Source organism: Cottoperca gobio, chromosome 16 (genome assembly GCF_900634415.1).
Source record: "Cottoperca gobio chromosome 16, fCotGob3.1, whole genome shotgun sequence".
Classification (NCBI taxonomy): domain Eukaryota; kingdom Metazoa; phylum Chordata; class Actinopteri; order Perciformes; family Bovichtidae; genus Cottoperca; species Cottoperca gobio.
The window spans coordinates 2,319,117-2,345,948 of NC_041370.1; the positions used below are offsets into that span (position 1 = coordinate 2,319,117).

General features: G+C 39.7%; 2 protein-coding genes across 3 annotated transcripts; one reads left to right on the forward strand and one right to left on the reverse strand.

Annotated features, from left to right (window-relative positions):
- The first annotated feature begins 280 nt into the window (after positions 1–280).
- LOC115020769 (cortexin-3) lies at positions 281–11,705 on the forward strand. 2 transcript variants are annotated; one of them, XM_029450714.1, is made up of 3 exons: positions 281–638; positions 1,354–1,374; positions 9,793–11,705. In XM_029450714.1, exon 3 carries the CDS (start codon positions 9,870–9,872, stop codon positions 10,119–10,121), a length of 252 nt encoding a protein of 83 aa, XP_029306574.1. In that variant the 5' UTR covers positions 281–638; positions 1,354–1,374; positions 9,793–9,869; the 3' UTR covers positions 10,122–11,705. The 2 variants fall into 2 exon arrangements, with proteins under 2 accessions (XP_029306574.1, XP_029306572.1); XM_029450712.1 differs by lacking the exon at positions 1,354–1,374 and having other exon boundaries at positions 284–638.
- Positions 11,706–15,925: 4,220 nt separating this feature from the next.
- On the reverse strand, positions 15,926–26,561 carry gabpb2b (GA binding protein transcription factor subunit beta 2b). Its single transcript, XM_029452171.1, is given in 9 exon segments — positions 15,926–17,258; positions 17,725–17,840; positions 18,572–18,736; positions 19,189–19,300; positions 20,974–21,096; positions 21,098–21,169; positions 21,841–22,008; positions 24,339–24,446; positions 26,423–26,561. Coding segments are annotated over 8 exon segments (1,332 nt in total). The 5' UTR covers positions 26,423–26,561; the 3' UTR covers positions 15,926–16,790.
- Between the last annotated feature and the right edge of the window lie 271 nt (positions 26,562–26,832).

Here is a 26,832-nt window from a genome sequence, read left to right on the forward strand (position 1 = left end):
CTGCAGCAAAGTCTGCGTGTGCATGACTTTCCTGGATATTTCTTTATTATAAAAAATATAAACAATATGCAGAATATGCTACTTATTTAGCATCATGATAATGTGTCTTCAAACTAAAATTAAAAGATTGTAACAAGATAATAACATATCATAAACTCAACTTTGACGTCCATTGATGCGCTTTAACAAGCGTCTTTAATTACTTTCTCTGTATTTTGTATGTTTGTGATTTGTTTTGACTGATAGAGGGGCCACACCTTTCCCCTCATCCTCTTGCAACATTTAGCCTACCTGGAGGATTGCTATGGCAACAGGTTGCCAGTAGCGACGGGGTACCACCACATCCCCGCCTGTGTGTCTGCGGGGATGCGCGGCGCGTCAGGAGGAGAGGGAAGAGAAAAAAAACACAAGCGGAGCAGCAGAGGGTGAGGTCTGCCCGGCTCAGTCAGCAAAAACAGAAATAAATATAAGTGCGAGGCTTCTTGTTTTAGTCTGTGAGGAAGTGAGGAGCCCTGCGGGTCTGCGAGCACGTTCGCTGTTGTTGTTTCGGTGGAAGACTGTGAAAGCAGAAACGTCGGATCTCGCAGGATGGAGAGCTGCCGCTGACGGAGGTTCCCGAGCTCCCCTGATAACAACAGGTTAGTGTTTACAGACTCGGCCACTTCTCCCTGCAGCTTGCTCACCACCACAGGGAGCATTTTACCCCCCAAAAAATATGTTGATTCTGTGCTGTGAAGGTGTGAGAGGTGCCGCCGGACGCACCACATGAAGTCTTTAGATGCGTTTTGATGCATCCACGTGTGCAGTGTGAGTCCGGCTGCATGTGGCTCATGCACCGGTTCACTACAATGTACATCTGACAACATACAGCCGGGTTGTGGTCAGTGTCAGACAGAACATGCAGGTTTTATATACGTTTATTTCAATGGCGGCTCTTGATTTTCGCGCTGAAGCTGCGGGTGTGTCTACCTTTGACAGTTGAATTACATGTGACGGAGGCATCAGTATAAGGATTCATATTCTTCTCTGCACTCTTTTGTATGTATAAATTTATTACATGCGGATTTGGCCATAAACTAACAGAATGTCGTCATATTTATATCTCAATTTGTAATGTTTTGGCCTTGACATTGTTTCTCTTGTGCTTACATTGAGTTACATACAAATACGTTACTCCTTATAGAAGATTTGAGTTATCATTTTAAAAAGATAGCTTAACACAAGTCAATATTTGAGATTTTGGGCTATTTTGCTTCCATTGCTTCCGTGTTTTCTTTCTGACTAATGCAAAGAAGACTCTAAAATCCACATTTAGCAGTTTATTTGACTAACTTTGTCTATTTGTGTCTCTAGATTCTCCTGAATTCACCCAAAGTAAGCCTTGTTTTCACAAAACTTGCAATACAAAAATAATTGTCTTTATGTAAGTAATCAGCCGGGGAAGTTTCAGGCCGATATGTATTTGTCAAAAATTTGAATTTTTACGATGTGCATCTTTTAAAGGCTGTTTTGTCAGAGCCAGAAATCTCCACTGCAGCAGCACTAACATGTGCCAAACCTTTCAGTTTCATCCCTCTCTATATTCTGATGGTTTTTACACAGTGGTGTGTTTATATATCATTCATAAGCTGATTTCTATCATATTTTATTCCTAAAAACATGGAGGACTATGATTGTTCCTCTCTTTTGACAGTATTTTCTATTCGTGACACAAAGACATTTCCAAACCTTAGACTGTAATCCAATGTTCACATTTCTGTATGCAAATAAGTACATATTTAATGAGGTAGTGCCTCATTTGCATAATTAAACATAACATTTCAGAAAACTTGTAATACAAAACAGAATTACCTTTTATATAAGTAATCAACTGGGAGGTTTCATGGTGCTATATATTAGATATGTTTACCCTAATCAACTGTAGGGTCTCCCCTTAATTATAAATTAATACATTCTTTATTGATTATTCAGATATATTTGTTAATAAAAGTGTCAAATTCTTTCCGTTTCACTGCGTTTGTCATTGAAAGAGAGACACACCTTAGACAGTTGGTTGTGCAGCAGTACAAGGACACAGATACATACAGAAATCACTTATTGGAGGTACAGCAGCAGAGTTAACAAGTCCTTGTGCAGCAGGATAATATATGATTATGTAATGATACTCAGTGTTCGTCTGCATTAATACAACAGAATATAGTTCATGTTAGGTGTTTACATGTAAGGTAAAGACACAGGTACAAGTATAAACATTAACAAGGTGTCCTAATAGTTCAAGAGGAATTAAATATAGTTACACATAGTATTTACCGTGGTATAGTGTATGGTATAACATAATATAGTGCAGCTATATAACATAACACAATATGTAGTATAATACAGCTATATAATATAATATAATATGTAGTATAATACAGCTATATAATATAATATGTAGTATAATACAGCTATATAATATAATATGTAGTATAATACAGCTATATAACATAATATGATATGTAGTATAGTACAGCTATATAACATAATACAATATGTAGTATAGTACAGCTATATAACATAATATAATATGTAGTATAGTACAGCTATATAACATAATATAATATGTAGTATAATACAGCTATATAATATAATATGTTGTATAATACAGCTATATAACATAATATAATATGTAGTATAGTACAGCTATATAATATAATATGTAGTATAGTACAGCTATATAACATAATATAATATGTAGTATAGTACAGCTATATAATATAATATGTAGTATAGTACAGCTATATAACATAATACAATATGTAGTATAGTACAGCTATATAACATAATATAATATGTAGTATAATACAGCTATATAACATAATATAATATGTAGTATAGTACAGCTATATAATATAATATGTTGTATAATACAGCTATATAACATAATATAATATGTAGTATAGTACAGCTATATAACATAATATAATATGTAGTATAGTACAGCTATATAATATAATATGTTGTATAATACAGCTATATAACATAATATAATATGTAGTATAGTACAGCTATATAATATAATATGTAGTATAGTACAGCTATATAACATAATATAATATGTAGTATAGTACAGCTATATAATATAATATGTTGTATAGTACAGCTATATAACATAATATAATATGTAGTATAGTACAGCTATATAATATAATATGTAGTATAGTACAGCTATATAACATAATATAATATGTAGTATAGTACAGCTATATAATATAATATGTAGTATAGTACAGCTATATAATATAATATGTAGTATAGTACAGCTATATAACATAATATAATATGTAGTATAGTACAGCTATATAATATAATATGTAGTATAGTACAGCTATATAACATAATATAATATGTAGTATAGTACAGCTATATAATATAATATGTAGTATAGTACAGCTATATAATATAATATGTAGTATAGTACAGCTATATAATATAATATGTAGTATAGTACAGCTATATAACATAATATAATATGTAGTATAGTACAGCTATATAACATATATAATATGTAGTATAGTACAGCTATATAACATAATATAATATGTAGTATAGTACAGCTATATAACATAATATAATATGTAGTATAGTACAGCTATATAATATAATATGTAGTATAGTACAGCTATATAATATAATATGTAGTATAGTACAGCTATATAACATAATATAATATGTAGTATAGTACAGCTATATAACATAATATAATATGTAGTATAGTACAGCTATATAATAATATGTAGTATAGTACAGCTATATAACATAATAATATGTAGTATAGTACAGCTATACATAATATAATATGTAGTATAGTACAGCTATATAATATAATATGTAGTATAGTACAGCTATATAACATAATATAATATGTAGTATAGTACAGCTATATAACATAATATATAGTATAGTACAGCTATATAACATAATATATAGTATAGTACAGCTATATAACATAATATAATATGTAGTATAGTACAGCTATATAATATAATATGTAGTATAGTACAGCTATATAACATAATATAATATGTAGTATAGTACAGCTATATAACATAATATATAGTATAGTACAGCTATATAACATAATATATAGTATAGTACAGCTATATAACATAATATAATATGTAGTATAGTACAGCTATATAACATATATAATATGTAGTATAGTACAGCTATATAATATAATATGTAGTATAGTACAGCTATATAACATAATATATAGTATAGTACAGCTATATAACATAATATATAGTATAGTACAGCTATATAACATAATATATAGTATAGTACAGCTATATAACATAATATAATATGTAGTATAGTACAGCTATATAATATAATATGTAGTATAGTACAGCTATATAACATAATATATAGTATAGTACAGCTATATAACATAATATATAGTATAGTACAGCTATATAACATAATATAATATGTAGTATAGTACAGCTATATAATATAATATGTAGTATAGTACAGCTATATAACATAATATAATATGTAGTATAGTACAGCTATATAACATAATATAATATGTAGTATAGTACAGCTATATAATATAATATGTAGTATAGTACAGCTATATAACATAATATATAGTATAGTACAGCTATATAACATAATATATAGTATAGTACAGCTATATAACATAATATAATATGTAGTATAGTACAGCTATATAACATAATATAATATGTAGTATAGTACAGCTATATAATATAATATGTAGTATAGTACAGCTATATAACATAATATAATATGTAGTATAGTACAGCTATATAACATAATATATAGTATAGTACAGCTATATAACATAATATATAGTATAGTACAGCTATATAACATAATATAATATGTAGTATAGTACAGCTATATAACATAATATAATATGTAGTATAGTACAGCTATATAATATAATATGTAGTATAGTACAGCTATATAACATAATATAATATGTAGTATAGTACAGCTATATAATATAATATGTTGTATAATACAGCTATATAACATAATATATAGTATAGTACAGCTATATAACATAATATATAGTATAGTACAGCTATATAACATAATATAATATGTAGTATAGTACAGCTATATAACATAATATAATATGTAGTATAGTACAGCTATATAACATAATATATAGTATAGTACAGCTATATAACATAATATATAGTATAGTACAGCTATATAACATAATATAATATGTAGTATAGTACAGCTATATAATATAATATGTAGTATAGTACAGCTATATAATATAATATGTAGTATAGTACAGCTATATAATATAATATGTAGTATAGTACAGCTATATAACATAATATGATATGTAGTATAGTACAGCTATATAATATAATATGTAGTATAGTACAGCTATATAACATAATATAATATGTAGTATAGTACAGCTATATAATATAATATGTAGTATAGTACAGCTATATAACATAATATAATATGTAGTATAGTACAGCTATATAATATAATATGTAGTATAGTACAGCTATATAACATAATATAATATGTAGTATAGTACAGCTATATAACATAATATAATATGTAGTATAGTACAGCTATATAATATAATATGTAGTATAGTACAGCTATATAACATAATATAATATGTAGTATAGTACAGCTATATAATATAATATGTAGTATAGTACAGCTATATAACATAATATAATATGTAGTATAGTACAGCTATATAACATAATATATTATGTAGTATAGTACAGCTATATAATATAATATGTAGTATAGTACAGCTATATAATATAATATGTAGTATAGTACAGCTATATAACATAATATGTAGTATAGTACAGCTATATAACATAATATAATATGTAGTATAGTATTATATTTGTAGATTGTTCCCCTCATTTTTACAACAGTTGCCTTGCAGTCGGTAGAAAACTCTGCAGGACATTTTATATATTGTGAAATGATTGACAACATGCTGGAAAATGAAGTCCAATAATTCCCCTAAACCATTTCATTTCACCTCCTCTCATGCACTCTGAATTCTCCATTAGTCATAGTCATCACACACACACACACACACACACACACACACACACACACACACACGGGCCTGCAGGTTAGATCAACTTTTCAACATATTCTGTTTCATTTCTAAATGTGGCGTGTCACACTCACTTCGTTTTCAATTTGACATTCATCTCCGCACCACAGAAACCGTCACTGATGCTGTGCAGGACTAAAATAACTTGTGCATCTATATAAAGCTTTTCACCTTCTAAAATCAGACGTAGTATCTGTCCTTCTTTCATCTGGAGGCTATTTCCGAGCTGCAGAAGTAATTATTATTTCCTAAAAATGTAGCTGCTGATTAAAGTACAGAGATAGTCAGATAAAAGGACCTTCTGCAGAGGCACAGATCTCATTTTCTATTTCCAAACGTGTCGGGGCATGCTTAAATGTTTAGCGTACATCTGTGTAAGACTGCTGCTGATGATGTAAATGTTGGGAGTCTTTGAAATGCATTACATAAGCTGCTAACACATAGCGAGACTGGGTTCTGGTCCAAAGTGCTAATACCCAGTAACCTCACGGTGCTTTGGAGGACAAGAAGATGAAATTATGATTTGACAGTAAACACTGATGGAAACGCAGTGGGAAAAGAAAAACAGGCCGTTCCTTATCGTTTCTCAAAGCAAGGGCAATAAATCACGGCTGTGAAATATCATTTTTTTGAGTTTTAAGTGTGATGGATTGCAGGCTGCTGATCAGCAAAGCAAGGCTAAAGGCTGCTCTCTCTTTGTCTCGCTCCTCCTGAGAGTTCACTACAGAGGGGAGAGACCGCTCTCCTGACCGTCTTGTCACTCAGCAGCCTCATAACATCCCCTCCCCCCCTCGCCCTCCCCAAGTTTGTCAGTCTCTCTGACGGCTCTTCACGCTTACAGGAGCGTGACCGACACACAACCCGAGAAAGATTGGAGTTTGGATTATGCAAACACTTCTTGGAGAAAATGTATAAGTCTGGGGAGGATTTAATTGATCTGAAGATGGCAGAATGGAGCCAATTAAGCTTTTCAGGGTGCAAGTAAAGCCACGGCCACACGACTCGACAGTCTGGGTGTTGTTTTCTTCATTTTAGCTGTATTTCCATTTTGGTTTGAACATTTGAGTTGCTAACAAAGCTCCTGAGATCTAGTGACACAGCATTTTGGTTACAGTGGAGTCCATTAGGACAAGCAACACAAGAAGTAAAGTGCACTAATTCTAAAGAGCGTCTTTCTGGTTTTACTCCAACCTCATGTACTTGGTGCATTTATGTGCATGCATTTGTCAATACAATGCACACTTGAAAAGGATGTTTGTTAACCTCATCTTCATATCCAGATCGTTTGATTTGGATCAGTGTTCCCCGGACATCCAAACATAAAGAGATCTGAGCCGTCACTGGAGGATGAACAGGATAGCAAAGCAGGAAAAACCTGCGTCTGCAACCTCACATTCTGTAAATTATTCAGATGTTCCTCTAATCTTTGCCTTTTTATTAATGTATTGGATTATTTACAGTTTCTCAGGCCTTTAAAAAATATATTCAAATGAAACAAGCAAAGCCTGGGTCACACGTAGACGGTTAAGTGATCACAAGCCAAAAAGTTTGGGAAACTTCGGATGAGATAATTGTATCTGACTGCTCGTGTGGATCTGACAATAACCTCAGAACTCCACAATTAAGTTGGAGAACAAACATGATTCCTGTCAAAAGATACACAAAATCCCTTTCGGTGTGAAAAACAATCAGTCTGAGCAGTCTCGCATATCTAAGGTTTAAATAAACCATTTGTTCTGTACTGCTCCTGAACCGTAAGAAAGAAAAAGACAAATTCTAAAACTGGTTTGCAGCAATCAGTCTGAGAGTTTGCTCAGCAGGAGAAGAAACATAAAGCGATGAGCGGTCCGTCTGGTCTTCTCCAGATTTAATGCATTGGGCTTCTTTTTGCCAGAACAAATGATCCAGACAGAAAGCTGCGAGCGGTTCATCCTGTTCAAATTAATTCATGAGCAAATAGTGTCCAATGCTAACGAGTTTGCACCGGTAGGGTCTCTGCTGTGGGAGTAATTACTGTCACTCCCAAATCTCTGTTGTGCTGATGTTTAACCATCTGAACTAAGTTTAACAAATTAGAAATCTGCAAGGTATGTGCTTAGAATTGAACCCGAGTTATTGGCTTTAAAGGTGGGTTTTCTTCTGCCTTTTGCTCTTTGTGAACAGCAGTAAACTCGTACTGACCCCGAGGCTATTTCAGGCCTTAATAGCTATCGGGGGCCCCAAGGCACAAACAAGCTGCCTTGCCCCTGTCAAGCCCCCGCTTCCTAGACTCTTGTCTTAGACGGGTGTTGTTGTGTTTCTTTATATCGGCAACAAATCCTGTTAAAAAAACTAAAATCAATATAAGTCCGTCTCTCAAAATGTCCAAACGTCCTGACCCAGTGTGTGGCTCTCAGCCCATTGGTTCCTGAAGACATGATGATTGAATATATCAGTGTTTTCCACCAAAAAGGTCTTCCTCCAACATGAGTAAATAGTGCATTTGTTGGGGACTATTTTCAGCAGTGGATTAATACACATTAAAACCCTAACCCTAACCCTAACCCTACTGCAGGGATTCTCAACCTTCTGCAATTTAAGACCAACTTCTGACAAATAAATCAGAAAGAAAACCATAACATGATAAAAAAAATAAACTGGGCTGTGAATCTGCCAGTTAACTAATGACCAGCACAAATATTCTGCTTACTCTGTGAGACACTTGGGAGAGTGTTAATGACTGCCTCCACAGTAACTGTAACACACCCACAGGGCGAGGCAGGATAAGAGCCTCTGTGAGCATGAGGGGTGTTAATGTTGTGATGACTTTCTGTTGTGCCTGAAGTCCCTTTTCCTGCTGGGGGTGGGGGCCCTTTGCCCCCCCCTTGCGTGGACCATATCCATCTTCAAACTCGCCCTTCATTTTGATCTCATCTACACACCTGTAAGGTTTTGTGAAGGTCCAAGAAGTCGCAAAACTTTGGATTGTTGTCCATTTTCAAACTCGATCCCATCTTGATCTTATTAAACGCCTGTAAAGTTTCATGACTGCATCCTGCGGGAACACACAGACTCACAAGGTAAAAACAATACCAGCGGCTGGTGACAGATACAGAATATCTCGAGCCTCATCATTGAACATTAGCACACAACTTCTCCGGGGCCCCTGCAGTTCTGGGGCCCTGCAGCAGTTGCTCATCCAGCCTTCATTAAGCTGCTTGTTTGTCGGCCTCATTCATGTGTTAAAATTAAATGGTGCCATTGAATATAAATTGCAGAAGCAGAGATTGGTTGCATAGGAATTAATGGTGGTCAAGAATGGCAGCATGTGGTTAAATGACATATCTACCTCCAGGGCAATGCTTTTAATAAATGCTGTATAACTAAAACTCCCAGTGCCAATTCAAACCCCCTGAGCTGCAGAAACACAAAGCCAGGAGAGTCCCCGGAGCCTGCTATTATTACAGAGCGGGCTTTTTGGCTGCAGTTTCAAAAATGAACTCATCTGACAGCCACTTTGTTCGGGCCTGAGTCCCATTTTTGATTTGTTCCCCTCATCTCTTTAAAGTCTCTAGATTTCTACGATTACATTAAGTTGATATATTTGTTTGCTGTTTCATCTGTCACACCACAGAGGACACGATCTCCAGCATAATCTGTGTGTTTGGATTCTCTCGCAGGTCTGATCCACTGAGCCCATCTTACCCTCCAAAATCTTTAAACAACCGACAAAGAGCTGGAGCCGAGACGATCAAGCATGGATGTGCCCAGGATGGCTGAAGGCCTCTTCAGCAGCACGCTGTCCTCGTCAGGCGGCGGCCATCACGTGTCTTCGTACCTGACACTGGAGCAGAAGGCTGCCTTCGTCTTCGTGCTGCTGCTCTTCATCTTCCTGGCTCTGCTCATCGTGCGCTGTTTCCGCATTCTGCTGGACCCGTACCGCAGCATGCCCTCGTCCAACTGGACAGACCACACCGAGAAGGACACGTTCGATTACCGTATCGTCTGAGGAGCCCGGAGAATGCAGTACATTTGGACAAATTAGAAAAAAATAAAATAAAAGACAAATGACTGCTGATTCACCAGGACAGCTATCACCTGAAAGTTTGGCTGAAAAGATGTCCGATGGTGGATTGACAGTCGTAATGAGCGCTAACCGCTTCAACAGCTTCTCCCTGCCAAATCTGAAAATTCTCAACTGTAACAAAACAACCAGAACTATGCTGCGAATATTATTCACCAAACCCTCAGTCCAAGCGGTCATAGCTTCGTGTCCCCTGCATCAGTTCTCCTGTGCACTACCTCGCTCCTCCTCCATCTCGTGTGTGGAAGGCTTAGCGTTTCCTCACACAGGGTCGAATATCTTCTGAGGTCCAAGCCAGTTGAATAGTAACAGTGTTTACATCTTATCATGTTTACGTCCATTAGATTTTTATTGATAATGTAGACAATCAGTGTTTAAAATAGTTGGCGAAAAAGCTAATAGTTGAGATTGTTGCGGTCTTTTGTTTTAGCGTATTTTGTCTTGATTTGTGGACGGACACGAGTCCTGAAGACTTCGTATGACTGATATTATTCAGGCGAAGAGGAAGTTATTGCCTTATGTCTTTGTAAGATGTTCTGTGTTACCTTCTAGACTGTTCGGTGAGATCGGTATCAACGTCTTAAGCAGGTTTAGCTAATCGCAGAGGAGGAAACTGTGAGTTAAAGTTCTCCCTTTAATGTTTCGGAAAGGTTCGGACAGATCGGTGTTCTGTGTGTGCGATAAAAATAAATTTGTCCTTTCAGTCCTGGAGGGCCCTTTGGTGTCCACGTCTTTTATATGTCAGCAACCAAAAGAGGTAATGAAGAAGAAAACGTTTACTGTGCTGTACCGTGTGCCTAATTTGAAAAAAAAGATTGATGTTTTAGGAAAAAGAAAGAAAATGGGTTGACGTGATTGTCTTTAAATGTAGTTCTTTTTGTGTAGTGCCCATTTCAAGACACTTAAACAGCATTTGACTGCCTGGAGTTGGTATATTGACAGTTGGTATGCCAGATCTGCAGAGTGTTGATGATGACGATGACACATTTTCACATCAAACCCTTTACGAACTGGCTCTTTCGTTCGGCAATTTTTCAGCTGTGCGCCTTATAGTGTAGATTGTTTACAGTATCATAGGTGGCGGAGACGCTGGAAATCAGCCAATCACTGATGCGACTGCGTCTTTGCACTTCACGGAGATGTCATACAACCCGCTAAAAAGAAGAAAAAAAAACCCGTTCCCTGCTCTTGTTCCTGGCGGGACAGGAAGTGGACTCTGACCCTTTCGACGGCGTGTGATGTTCTTGTGATCTGCTGTGGCCTTTTCCTACCTATCGCAGATGTTGTGCTGAGGTGATGTGTCCCCCCCCTCCCCGCCCGCATGTATTTCTTGCAGAGTATCCTCTCCGTGCATGATAAATGGTGAAGTGCTTTAATCCTGATGTTGTAGCTGTGGGTCAGTTTCTCAAGCAGCTATTTCCCGTCTGTACTGGAGCCTTTTGTTTCAATCTGTTTTTTGCCAGGAGACACTGTTTTCTTTTTTCTAATAAAACTGATCAGAGTTCACGACTGCCTTTTTAATGTGTTTTATTTCATTAGGTTCATTCACCAGGCAGTTAAAGTGGCAGGTGTTAGCAGTGACGGGCCGTGCATTTCACACCTAGGCCTTCAGTGATGTCCTACACAGTCCTACCTGAATTATTCCCCCTCTTAATACCATCATTATGACGCCATGGCTCTAGAAACTATACATTTAGTTGCATCACCCTAACAACAGAGTTATATTAATATTTACGAAACATTTCAGTTGTAAATAGCATTCCCAGCAGTACAATGTGCAGTGCCTCTCGGAGGCTGTGAGCCAGGGGGTACCGCTTGTAGTTAGTGATTTGAAAGTGTCGGACGAACCCTTTTCCCAGCTGTGATAGGCTCGCTAGCGTCGGGGTTGGCCGTTCTCTTCTCACGATGTCTAGCTTTTCTTGAAAAGTTCGTCTTGAAAATGGCGTTGTAATTATATCTGCGACCACATCGACCTCTTCTCCTCCTTCAGCCATTGTGGGTTGAAAAAACAGCTTGTAGAAATCTACACACTTGTTCAAAGTTTGCTAGCTCTGCTAGCTCCGCCTCTCAATAGTGCGTATCCAATCAAAAGACGTGCACGTGCTGACGTTATCATACGCCTGCTAGCTGGCCCCGGTGTCCCCAACTCGAAATCTGATTGGTTAACGCCACAGTTTTGTTTCCGTTCACTTTAAGCGACAGGCGCCGCACTGTTGATTCTGAAGGCCTCAGGGCAGATCTCTTGGACCCTGGCAACACATCATGGCTGAAATATGATTGGATAAAAGCTCTAACATAAAGGCCAGACCTCCAAATCTCCGATCTGAGGCTGGAAGCAGCGCAACCAAGAGGAAAGCTATGACATGAAGAGAATAGACTATGGGGAATAATTTAATACATATTTGAGGAAAAGATATATAAAAATTAAATGTATATTCTGATGATGTTTAGGCCAGCAGAGAAGGCCTTGCTGGCCCTGACGGCCCACCACTGGGTGTTAGAGATAAAACAAAAACATGTGTGAGAAAAACGTTCTCCTAAACTACGCTTCCCTTTTCAAGGAGGCCGTATACGCCTGAGGCTCAATACATTCTTTCTCCCTTTTTATCAGCGACTGGCAGTGGTAGCCGGCAGGTGTCTGGATGGGTCTGCTGTGAACCCAGACACTTTGTCTGGCTACCCACACACACACACACACACTGGTCTCCAGGCTCCAGGCCCACACTGCTCTTTGAGCCGAGACCCTCCAGACACCATGCAGAATAACAATCTTCTCTCTGACACAAACACTGAATATGTTGATATATGCAATCATCTGCTGCAAACCTCCCTGAAAACAACACGTGGATGGATTCACTTGTGATTTTTGTTTGCGGGTGAGTTTGGTTCTGTGTCGCTTAACAATTCTGCTGATATCACACATCCACAGGTTTTATTTTTATTTCTTTTTAGGGAGGGCCGGGGAGCTGAGGCGGATCAGAATATTAAATGTGAGCTGATCCCACATCGGAGAAATATGCAGTCTCTGCTTTTTGGATTATTATGTAAGAGGCAACCTACGTCTTTACTGAAACCTTTTCACTGTTTGTTTATTTTTAAAAAGTCAAACTAGTGTGGTGGATCCATCCTCAGCTGATTACGGCTGTGCTGTGAAAGCATAACTAACCGAGCATCATTTGTTTGTGCAGGAACCCGTCTTTGTTAACGCACGCTGGCAGTTTGCGTCTCAGGATTAGGTAAAGATATCGGTCGTTTAAAAAGCATTACACCTGCATTCAAGAGTGATTCTGAAAGTTACCAATCCTGCAGAAACCTTTGAGCTATACCCAAAAATAGAAACAAATCATATACAAGGCTTCATTTTCCATTTCTAAAATCTCATTAGCTCGTGCCAAATGGAGATTATAATCCAAGCCGAACACGCCTTTGCACAGCTCGTTAGAGCAGCCGCGGAAAACATTAACCATCATGGATCGATATCCCTGTCATGCTTTATGCAACATGACTCGTGTTAAAGAAAGCCTCTGATAATTGAATTATTTTCATTCTCTCCAGTGCATGCTCAGACGCCTTAAACTGAATTTATTCCCTTCCCAAACGCCCCATTTCACTATTCAGCCTCCAGTTAATTTAATGCTCTCTGAACAGGTTGGAGACGACCGTCCTCCTGTGAATGTGAATATCGCTGCACAATGACATAAGGAAGGGGACTGCTGATATTGTTTCATTAACTTTGCAGAGATCTTTCTTATTCCTGAGAGCCGGTGGCGTTTACAAAAGTCTGTCACCTATTTCACTGACTAGTGTGAGGCTGCAGGGAACACTGGCACTGAAGGAAAGATGATCGCGAGCATTATTCAAAAACGCTTCAGGGGCTGCACCTTACACAGAAATAATAGAACAATAGTTATATTAAAGCCGGTAGTCAAAGTCTATCGTTGTGAAAACGTCCTCTGAAGATGGTGCTTTATGGGGAGTCGAGGGATCTGCAAAGTCATGACGATTCATCCTGAGCGGAACATTAATTTTATGGCAATAGCTGTTGAGACATTTCACTCAACAGTGAGAGATTCATCCTCTGAGGAACATGAATTTCAGAGCAATGAGATATTTCACTTGCCTTCCCCAAGATAGAAATGAGCACCTTGCTGACCCAGTCTCATCAAAGCCCCCTCACAATGTATATTTAAGTATATTGTATTGAATTGTATAAGTCTATAAGAAGCTATTTTTATTTATTCTTTTAAAGCTCTCCAATAAAAACAAAACGAGGAAGAAAACAAATCTAAAAGGTGATTCTAAAAATGACTGATGGGACTCTCCATTCTCCTGAGGCAGTTTGTTCTGAGCCTCGGGCCGTGACGGATGAGGTGCTGTCTCTGGGACGGCCTGAGGGCCCCCGCCAGGTGAGCTCACACAGCCTTCACAGCTCTACAACATGCCAAGGACTTCCTATGAAGTGCTTTCAGGGCTGAAACTGTGAGATCGGTCCTGAAGTTACAGCATGAATACAGATCCTGTCACCCACTTCTTGTTTTAACACTTTTGTTTTTCCAATTTTTCACGTTTTGAAATAAAATAATTTAGACAAATGTGTTACAATCTGTTGGTGAGATAATGCATCCACCTGACAGGTGTAGTAGGGATGCTGATTATTACGCAGGTGTGCCTTGGCGCCCATTCAGAATGTGATCAGCAGATTAAATGGGCGTTATCAGTTATCACTCATCTAATGCGTCAGACGGGCCAAACTGCACCTGCTGCATGGAAAAACAACACTTTGTAACGCGTAGTAAAACTAAACAACTTCTTTTAGCAAACAACTACCGTCATATCTGCGCTCGCTAGAGGCCGGTGTCGTCCTCGTGTTCCTTCTTTCCGTGATCAACTGTGTGAATAGATAAAAGCTCATCTGCGTGCTTCTCATCCTCAGCAGGGTCTTGACCTCGCTGCAGTCCATCAGTCTTGTGAACACAGAAATGCATTTCTGCGGGCCGACTTATGTTCCTGATTAATTTCTATCTTTGAGATAAAACTCCATATTTTAGATTGTGACCAGCCGAGGGTCCATGTGTGATTTAATTTGATACGCCACACCTGTCAGCTGGATGGATTATCTCGGCAAAGGAGAAGTGCTCGTTAACACAGATTTTTTAGTGAAAACTAAAGTGTTGCGTTTATATTTTTAGTCCGTCAGATTCATATTCATATCTGCTTTAGCCCTTAAAGTCCATCTGAGGGAGACAGCTGTTCAAGAACTCGCATCAAACACCGACACTCGCTCCACTGAGACGTTCTGTGCCCACATTTCAAGTGTTTCACTCAAAGAGCTGAGAGCAACAATATTTCTCACCACAGCGTCCAACTGTTGGCCACTGGGAGCTGCCCAGTATAATGACAGTCATTACTGGGGACCACTGGAGAGCTTCACCGGCAGCTGGAGGATACATTCTTCCACAAAACAATAATGGAACATTTACATAAATTATAATTTCACATGCACATAATAACTAAGTGTTGGGATCTTTATATGCAAAAAGATACAATTAATTAACTGGGAATTAAACATTTTTATTCTTTTATTCTTTTTTAAATATTCTAGATGCAAAACCACAAAACAACTCAACTCAATTAGTACAAGAGTACGCTCTCGTCTTTTGTTTTTGCACTGTGACTTCAGAAGAAATACAAATGTTCCATTTTTTGGATGCTTTTTATTATTAAAAAATGACGTTTTACAAAGTTGCGTAAGAAAAAAAAAAAGATTGTAATGAATAAAGCCCTGAAGTGCAAACATTAATGAGAAGACGGGCATGAAGCCAATTCATGTGGGGAAATCATCTAATTCATGTTGATGCACTTTTCTTTGGAAGACAAAGACTCGCTTTTGGCTCATAAACCCCCCCGAACCAGCTGTTAGTTTGTAAAATGCAGAGAATTACCGTAATGCTTTTTTTGTGTGACTCACATTAAATCCATAATATTACACAGTAATAGAACTGGGCGGCTGAGTAGTTATAGAAGCTGAAAATATAAAGGTCACAAGTTTGATTCCCAGAAAAGATAACGAGTCCATCAAAGTGTCCCGACGGCGAGCTCCTGCCTGCTCCCTGCAGGTCGCCCGGATCAGTCTTCATGATGGTCTTTGACCGTACTGAGCACCTGACACGCGTCACAGTCCGACGGCCGTCGTCATGGAAATGAAATGATTATATAAAAAACTAAAATACTTTGCAACTCAATGTTTACAAAGTACAACACAGAATAAAACATTTACACACTTTTAAAAGGAACCAGGAAATGAAATTGGCACGTGCCCCCTGCCAGATGCACAATGTTCAGATTTCCTTTATATAAAGAAACGTTATCTCTGTAAAGCACGGGTTAAGGTTACATCGTATATTTCATATTTCTTCAGTCTGACACGACTGACGGGAGGAAAACACTTCATTAGTACTGAACCTGAAGTTCAGGCGCCGTGCGTGCTCCATGTCCTCTTAATGTTTGTGAATGTTGACATATTTACAAAAGTCCTTCTGATCTTTACAAAATGTTATGAAAATCAATGAAAAAGAAGATAATAAAACATGTCAGCTAGTGTCTGCGGCCCCCTCTGCCCCTCCCTCTCCTTCTGCCCTGGCCTCGCCAACAGGGGGAGGACTTGAGTGTTTCCTCCGTACCGTCCACCTCCACATCCAGCTCGCACTCATTCACAAGAATAGCATCTCCTGGATGTTCACAGATGACCTCTTCCTCCTCCTTCGAGTCTTCCCCCTCCCCTTCCTCCACCTCTTTTGTTGCAGCTTCCACTGTGGTCTCTTGCTGCTCCTCCACCACCACCTCCTCCTCCTGCTTCGCCGGAGAGCCATTGTTTAAGGTAACGGTTGTCGCAGTGACGCCGTTGTTGATGCTGTTGTTGCTGGTGGCGATGGCCTGCTCCAGTTTAAGGCGATATTGCTCGGTCTCCTGCTCCTTCTGCAGGAGCTGCTGCTGGTACCCCTGGGCTATAAGATTGGCTTCCTGCAGCTGCCGCTGCAGCTGCTCACGAGTTTCTTTGACCTTCTGGAAATAAAACAAAAGCATTAGTCGATAAAGCAAGGGCCGACCTCCATGTCTGAAGAGTGAAGCCAATGCTCTAGTGTCTGAAACCTGCAGTCAAAACGATAACGTGTCAGGATGCAAGTCATGTTCCTGTGTAGAGAGGGGAAGTGTTCCCAGGTGTAGAACTACACACATTCACACACCATCAACTCAACATGTCGTATGATCGCAGAGTTGGTTGTGTGGGAATTATAATGCAGCACTAAGATCCATGACATTTGGGTTTCATTGCTTTGAAAGTTTGGCTGATGTGAAGCTTCCATGTTTGTTTGTTCTTTAGGAACTTTCGTATTATTAAGACCCAAGTCGGATATCTGGGAACCTTCAGCCGAAGCAGCAACTTAGACAATAATGATATGAAGCGTCAGACAGTCACAAGATAAAGGCAGCATATAGAAGGTTTGAACTGTTCGTGCTCTCAGCTTACCTTGTCCTTTAAGCTGATGTGATTGGCTGCGGGGTCTGTCTTCCTCTTGCGCGTGGCCAGCTGAGGTTCCTCGACCACCACCTCCTCTGTGATCGTGCTGGCTGGCAAAGCCACCACTGCAACCACAAAACAGAACGTTTAAAAGTGTGTGTGTGTGTGTGTGTGTGTGTGTGTGTGTGTGCTGGTAGTTCTGAGAGATCTATTCTTTCTATTTATGCATATCTTCCTTGTGTGTCATCATTTTGTTCTACTAAGTTGCTTCTTTGTGTCCCGGCTGGTAACATTCAGACATTATTACTGAATGCACAATCTTCCACTAGACATCTAAGATATTAAAGCTGTTTAGTATTCCCCCCCCCACCCCCTCCCCCCCCCCCCCCGGATGTAACGACAAACTACAATGTCGTGTTGAGGTGTCCTGGACTCGTCCCGGCTGCTACTCCCAAAGTCACTTCAGTGCGTTGTGCTCCAGTTTCTCTCGCCGTGAGCAGAATGTCACTTTGTTCCTTCAGCTTCAGGCGACTTGTTTGATGCCACTCAGAAGGAAATGTAAGAATAATTTCACACGCATTTGTTGTGATATCTGGATATGTATGTGCATTTGGTAAATTCTAAAGAAATAAATAGATGTTACCATTTATTTTGAGATTTTACAAAGTAAACGACTTGGACGTTTGATTTAAAGCATTTTAATACCAATGAGGCTTTTAAGGATCCGCGGGACGTTGTAATACTCTGCTCGCGTGTCAGTTCCTTCTTGATTGATATATTGCTGCTTCTTTAACAGTTGCATCAGTGTCTCCAGTGCGGTGCTGCTCAGTATGAGCTCTGTGTGCTGCCCACTCACTCTGCTGGCCCTGCAGCGTGAAGATGAACTGCTGGCCCAGGGACGCCGGCTGGAGGTTGCCGTGTTGGTCCGTCACGATGGTAATGACCCTCTGCCCACCGTCGCCCACCACATGCTGAAGGGTTGTTTCCACCGACTCGGCGGCCATGACGTCCTCTGACTTCCCTGAATGCGACAGTTGGCTCGTATTGTTAGATAACAGAACTCTACATTGTGATGCTGGATGGAAATGAACCAAGACCACAATGTTGCACAAGAGGGAGGAAGTGTTCCCCGTAAACATCTTGTAAATGAACACTGTTGCATGAGAAGGAACAGGAACGAGAGAAACATGGACAAATCATTTGTTCTTCTCAAGTTCCATTCATCCTTTAGAAAATCCGATGGTTTGTTCTACAACTGTCGGACATGTTGGTTCTGCTCTGGCTGGTGGAGTCCAGTGCAGACGCTTCTTGTCACATGTGATGAGATAACACACTAAGTCTCTCGAGGCTGCTTTTTCCCCCACCTGCACAAATTGGAATTTCACATCCCTCCCATCTGCTGCTTATTCATCCTTTTCATTTCTGCACTTTATCACTTCACTCAAACACAGCAGCTGCACGCGTGCCGCCTACCTGCGCCCGCCTTGTTGCTGGTGGTGACGAGCTCGGAGAGGTTGACCAGCCCGCCGGCACGAATGATGTAGTGCGACTCTGGGTCGATGTTCACCTGGTTCTGCATGCCGTCCTGCACACACACACACACACGCGCACATACACACACACACACGAGCTGTGGTTATATTGGATTCTGTTGCAGGAACTGATAATTAGCATTAAAAAGTGAGAATATTTCTAATAGAATCATGTGATTGTATTAAAAAAATAGCAAGTCTGGCAAAAGAAAATGAAAGCTTGTCCTATTATAAGTGATTTCTTTGCTAATTGGCGTTTGTGGAAACTGCAAACACAACACTGACACATCCTCACTTTCTAAGTTGATGCTATTAGCAAACAAGTGCTTACGCAGCAGTTATGGAGCAACACTGTGTCTGTGCTGCTCCTCTCTGCAGCTCTGTTCCCTCCACCCAGAGGGTACAATGATTATTGGAATTAATATTCAGATGCTCCTTTGGAGGGAGAACTATGTGTTGGATGAACAATGATGGCCACAATAGGTGTCGGCGGAGGTTTAAAACTTTTGATCCACTGATGATGAATTGTCAGCGTAGCGGCGATGGCGTTTCATCTGCACAGACGTGATAACAAAGAAAGAATTTCACGACGTTATGGATGCGACAGAAACATCATCGTTGCTTTATGTCTCAACCTAAAGTGTCCAAAAGTTTCAATCATTTTGTTCTTGGTGCCTAAATCGCCTTTTCATAATGCTGATGAGGCGTTGATGCTTCATAAGCACGTGTCGGGGCCCCGCTGTATGCAGCCATCTTGCATGGGTCAACCCTTCTGCTCGGGGCCCTACTATCTGCATCCTGGCTGGTTGAACAGGCGTGTCCAGGGAGAGGAGTTATCTAACGCTAAGTAGAGCCTCCCACGCTCACCTGTTACATCAGGTCTGGGTAGGAGGGCATGTGGGCCTTTTTATAATCTCACTTTAACAAATAGTGTGTCGACTAATTTCAACATAATCCCTCAACACAATTCTGTTATGTTAATTATTAGTGTGGCTTCTTTATGTGTTCAGAGGCGAGGGGTAATCCCATCTAGTGTGAAATGGAGTCTAAATGCGGGTGTTATGGGGAGGAGTGTTTGTCTGACAGAGGGAGGCTGCGGGGCCGCTGAAACCATAGCAACGCCGGTGAGAGTCCGACTGGACGAGGAGCATTTAGAAAACATCAGACGTATTTTTGAAATCACAGGGGCACTGCGCAAACATGTCTGCGCCTGCAGTCCCACACTTCTTATTCCATTTTTACTTTTCTCCCCCTTTTTGTTCGTGTCCTCAGCTCCCCCATTTCTCTTCTTCTCCCGCCTCCTTTCTGTTTCTCTCTCCCCCCTAATCTCTGTCCATCTTTCTCCCCTCCCTCCCCTGCCTCTCTCACAAGCCTCTCATTTATCCATCTATGTCTCCTTGTCTTCCTCGCACTTCTTCTATCTGTTCATCTCTCGCTGTTTCTCCTCCCCGTCTTCATTGTTACCTACCTTGGCTGAAATGTGCTTGGTCATTTTCTGTTCTCTGAAATGTGTGTTGTTTTTATAACCTTGCATCAAAGACACAGAGATGACCCGACTCCAGTGTTCTGTCCTCCTCCCTCCTTTCTGTCTTCATCCATCCTGTTCTCTCCATCAGTTATCTGTCTGACTCCTCACATCTCATTCTTTGCCCTTTCCTGTTTTTCTCTCCTTGACTCTGTCTGAGTGTCTCCCCCCCATTCCCCCCCCCCCCCACCGTCTGTCCACCTGTAGCAGTATCATCAGCTCAGTGTTGCTGGTATCCATGGCGATGTCAAAGGGCGTCTTGTCGAACTTGCTGAGGCAGTGGACGTCTGCGCCGTACCTCAGCAGGATCTCGGCCACTTCCTCTGTGGCCGTGCTGAGCCGCCCAGTGCAGCGCCGTCATCCTCAGCATGTCTTTGGCGTTAATGTCGGCACCGTTCTGCACAGATGCACGGCGCCCCCCGGTGGCAGCAAAGGGAAGGAAATAAAAACACAAAAGAGAGGGAGACAAAAGGGGAAGTGATGAGAGAAGATGTCTGTGACTACGCAGATAGGTAGAGCGTGGAAGATGGTTGAATGTCAGGAAACATCAGACGAGCTTCAGACAGAAGAAACGGCCTCGACGGCTTTTTGGTAAACAAATGCAAACAGTGAAACCAAGGTCGTCTGTCACAAGTTTACGCTGTAGTCACTTTTATACTTTATTGTTATTAATCTCACATGGTCAGAAGTATGTGGACACACGTCTGGTTCAGTGTTTCATTGTGTCAGCTGGACCCCTGACTTACACATGAGGACATGTGTAATGCTACCGTGCACAACATTATAGATCCAGGACTAAACTGACAAAAAGACACGATTACATCCGTCTGCTCCTTCAGCACCACGGACAGCGCCATGGACTTATCAAAACAAAGCAGTTAGTGCTGATATTTCAGAGCCACAGATTCTAACTTGCACAAAGCCTCCCCTGGAATCCCCCCCCGTTAAAGTCATGTACTTTGGGGCCTCACTTCCCTTCTGATACATCATAACAATTGGAATGTTTATGCAAGATACGAGATATGATCATATCATCACAACACCGAAGCAGCAGACGTCTCTGCTCACCTGCACTAACAGGTCCACTATGGTGCAGTAACCCTCTGTGGCGGCCATATGTAGAGGGGTCTTGTCCACCTTGGTTCGGGCGTCCCTGCTGACCCCGGCACGCAGCAGCACCTCGGCGGTGGAGTGATGACCGTACTGGGCTGCGAAATGCAGCGGCGATGAGCCCAGCTGGACAGAGAGGGAGCAAGATATGTGAAGGAGAAGTTAACACGGAGCTGTTTACCCCCCGACAGTGCAGAGATATTGTATTCACACATTGTGAGTTTAAATACAGATAATGTTCAGTGTTGGAGGGAAACCTGCTGTGAGTCTGACGCCTGTTCGCTGTTGTGTGCACACATTAGGAGGCTGCGATGACGCACCGTAGGCCCATATTAATTGAAGCTGGCGCAGATGGCAGATTATTTTGCAATAGATGGTTCTCACGTCCCGATACTGAAACCTCCAGTCAGGTTTCTTAAACAGAAAAGGCTGGCACTCCATCATTACACAAGCAGTTGTAGACGTAGAGGGATGTTCTGGGACTTAAGTGTTGGACAGCCTAGACATGAGTAATGATGCCAGAGTGCTTAGACACCGGTGGGCTTGGACCAGCACCAGCTTTCTCTGGCACAATTAGGAACATCTGAGGAACTGATGTGACTCGGTCATTCTTGGAGACTCTGCTGACCCTCTGCGGAGCTGGTTGTTCAAACTTAATACTGACACGGGTCGACTTACAGCAGCTCAATGTAAAAACAAGTCTGCAGGTAACAAGACACCCAAACTCAAAGATACTCAAAGAGTCCATTTGAATCATTGTTGCATCACTGTGATTGTTTTGCATCTTGTTGTAGTGGTTTTGCAGCTTTATTTTACAGTATGTGGTCATGTTGGTTCATTTGTAGTTGTTAAACATCTATTTTTAGTCACTTTGCATCTAAATGTGATTGTGATCTGATAATAATTCATAGTTTCAACACAAGTCAGGATTACTCAGCTGATTTAATTGTACATTCCTCAGACTCTATACGTCTCCTCCAGGGCCACAAATGATGCAACTGCTTGTACAGCGCGAGTCGTACTCCTCATGAGGCGACGTTATTTTGACAGGTGAAGATATTAGTGGCTATAAAGTAAGTACAAACACCGTCCATCTCCACATCTCCTCGTCTGCTCTAATGCAGACGAGGAGATGTGGAGATGCAGAGCTCACAACACAGTTTTTCCCTCCAAGGTGATAGAAATGTAAACGATCATCCGCTACAGTCACACGTCCAGTTTCATTCAGGAAGAGAGAGACGAATCTGCTTCATTTCATTAATGCTTCATTTTGAATTCTTACATAAAAATGATATATAACGTTCAAATATTCAATAGGTGAAAGCTTCTATTCCTCCTCTTATTTTAAAATGCACACATCATGTGAACATGGCATACATCCACTAAATCATAACGTGCCCTTTAACACAGCGACTGCTGCTCTATGTGCATTTAGTCAAATGTGAAACATAAATGACATAACTCTAATTACATGTGATTAATTTTGACACCTTTGAATCTGTCGCCTGCTCTTGTGACAGCAGATACAGGGAAGAGAACAGTCAGTAAAACTGCATGAGTGATGTACACAGCGCCTGGGAGCTGTAAATTATAAATGAAAATTATATATATAGATTTAATGATAAGAGGAAGTGGCTGTGCATTTTATTCTAAATGATTTAAAAACAATTTATTACTGTAATAAGAACACAGACAATCATTTTGCAGGCCAATTCAATTAATTAAAAAAGCAAATGAACAAAATGATTCAAAGACACTTAGTTCTCTGTGCTTGCAGTAAAAGCTCATAAACGTGCTGAACACGGTGCAACGGAGAGTTCTAAAGGAAACGACGTGATGCAGCTGCTCGTGCTCCTTTCGCTCTCGCCAGAGTTTAAAACACGTGTAACACTTCAGCTGAAACAATAACAACAGTTTCGAGGTTCTGCTGATTCAGTTATTTTGTTTGTGACCGTAAAACAAAATCTGACCTTTGATCACCTGGAGTTTTAGAAAAATTAGAGGAATTTCTGACATTTTGTAGAACAAACAATGACAGATGAATCCAGAAAGTTATTGTCAGATTAATATTGAATCAGTTAGTTTCAGCCCTAAAATATAGTGTAATAGGTTTCACAGGCATGTGCACATGTTTAAAGTGTTGCACCCTTATCGTACATGTGCACAGTTGGCCTGTCGTACTTGTGATTTAGTTTTTCCTTTGAACAGAGATAAAGCATGGACGATACACCTGCAGGACAGTGTGCCGTAGAGACAGACATCGGAGAGTATCTGGGTTGTTTTTCAGTTGTCCTGTCATGTGATCTTAACATAAGGCCTCAGCATTCGTCATTCTGCCGCTGCGTGACGACAAAACCAGCTGAGAGTCTGTTTTTTGGAAGCAGATGAGGGTTCACGCTCATCTCATTACGGATTAGCTTGAAGATTATTTCATAATTAACGCATATCATCCTCACCCAGTCTGTGGTGAACGGAGCCCCATTGGCCATCAGAGCTTTGACATCATCGTCCTGTCCACTTCGCACCGCCTCCAGCAGCTGCTGCCCGAGATGCACCAGTGACATCTGCTGACAGGACGGAGAAATGATGACAGTCAGGCAGCGAGAAACATCTGAGCACAAGTTGATGTAACTGTACTGTGTGTATTGTTTCTCTTGGGGAAATGTATCATATCCAGAAAACACAGTATTTTAATCATTCAGGTTTAATGTTCCGACTAATGTTTTGAAGAAATGCTCCGATATCTTTCTTCAGTTTTTAGGAAAGAAATGTCAGTCGCGAGTGTTTACTGCAGCGCTGAGATGATGTCAAACATGCGGCCCGCGGGCCAAAACCAGCCCTCCAGAGGGTCCAATCCGGCCCGACTTTGCAAAGAGTAAATGTGTTGTTTTGATGATAAAGTAAAATCCTGTTCCAGATACCTGAGACAACATGTGTTGTGTCTTTGTAGACACACTGATCTGTACGTTGTAACACACACATGTAAATGATAAACTGACACTATTGTTGAAATTGCAACTTTTTGTCTTAAGAAATTTCAGGTTCATAATGTTTAGTAAAAAGATAGTTAATTAAATTTGAACTTTTGCACTAAAACGAAGGGAACATTTGGAGTTGTGGTTATTTATAGATTATTATGCTGTGATGTCACTTCAGATCAATTTGAGCTTTATGTGGCCCCTGAACTAAATGAATATAATCAAAAACAATTACGTATTTAAGTCATTTAACAAGCAAAAATACCAACCAGCCTCTCAAACATGAGGATTTGTTGCTTCCCTGTCCATCAATATCACTGTAACTGTAAAAGATGTGACAAAATGACTCGCACACAAATGGTTCCTGTCAGTTTTAGTTTATTATTTACATATTACATTATTATTATTATTATTATTATTATAAATTGCTGTGAAGCAGAATTTTGGTTGCAACTGGTTGAGGTGGAGGTAGTGTCGGGTGGAGTAACCTCTAGTTTAATGTATTTATAAAGCTTTAATACAGATGAGTATATTTCATCCCTTTTAACTCTAAACTCACATAAACGTGGTACCTCCTCACAGAATAGGTTCATTCAGGCCGTATGTCGGATCTTGTTTTAATTGATTGTAAATGCTTTTAACTGGGTTATTATTTATTGTATATCTTTTACTGTGCTGTATATATGTAATTATTTTATTATCTACTACATAGCATGTTAACTATCCTGTATTTCAGCTTGTAGCCATAAAACATAGTTGTTTCTGTGAACTACTTTGTTTGCATGCAATGTTTCACATTACATCAATGTAAATGAGGATACTTCCTCAAAAACCTTTTCCAGGTTAAATCAATCAATAAATATATTCAAATAAAAATATATAAATAAATGTACTTATTTACCATTGCAATCATGTTTCACTCTTGTGTAGCGTAATGTGTTTGTAATAACAGTGGTAGTAAACAAGGGAAATAATAAGCAAATACATAAGGAATGTACAAACTAAACTAAAATGCATTTTAATTCGTCATCAATGAATCTTAAAACTTGAAGTTACTTCCAGTCAGTCGCCTCATGAACATATAAAACGTTATGACACAGAAATCAAAGCTTGCCTCCGCGCCACACGGTTTAAAACAATACCGAAACAATAAAAATCTAATTGCTCACTAGATAAAATCAGAAGATACATGGACGATCATTTCAAAATATAGAAATATAGTTTGACATCCAGTTAAGTGAGGTTTGTTCCGGTGGAAGTTGCAGCTAGCAAAGGAGCTACTTCCACATCCGCTAGTCAACAAACATCAGGGAGGACGTATACACTCTGCTCGGATATTTAATAATGAACAATATCGTTATTATAGAGCCAGCAGCCTAAATATCGACATACTTAAACCGCATATTAACCCTGAACTGACGATAGAAAGCTAGCAGTTCACTTGCTAACGTTAATAGTAACGTTACTGTTCGTGTTTATCTGTCCGTTAGCTCATATTACAATTCTGTGCCTAGCTACACAAACGTTTATTTGTATTAATAATGCGATCGTTGTATACTTGCCTCACAATGAAGGTGTCAAAAGAGTGTATTAATTACGCTGATTTCTGGTATACGTTAGCTGATTGTTACACTTTCGTAACTTCGCGGAAAACAAAATATCATTTGTTTTTTTTTTTATTATTTGTGGATCGAAAATGGCGGCGACATGACAAAAGTAAAGGTAGGCAGATTGAAACTTGGGAGTTCCGGTTGGACTTTGCAAAATAAAACAAGAACTAAACGCGTAATATAATTTGTTTTGGTTGTGTGCAGTACGTGCCAGAAAAAAAACCTTTGTTTTAAGTGAGAGTGTTTCGTCCAAACCTGCCCACGGAATAAAACATTTTCAATGATAAGAGATAATGTATGGTCATGATGCGTTTTCCAAGAAGTACATTTATTTTGAAGGTAAAATCCGGTTTCAGTTTAGT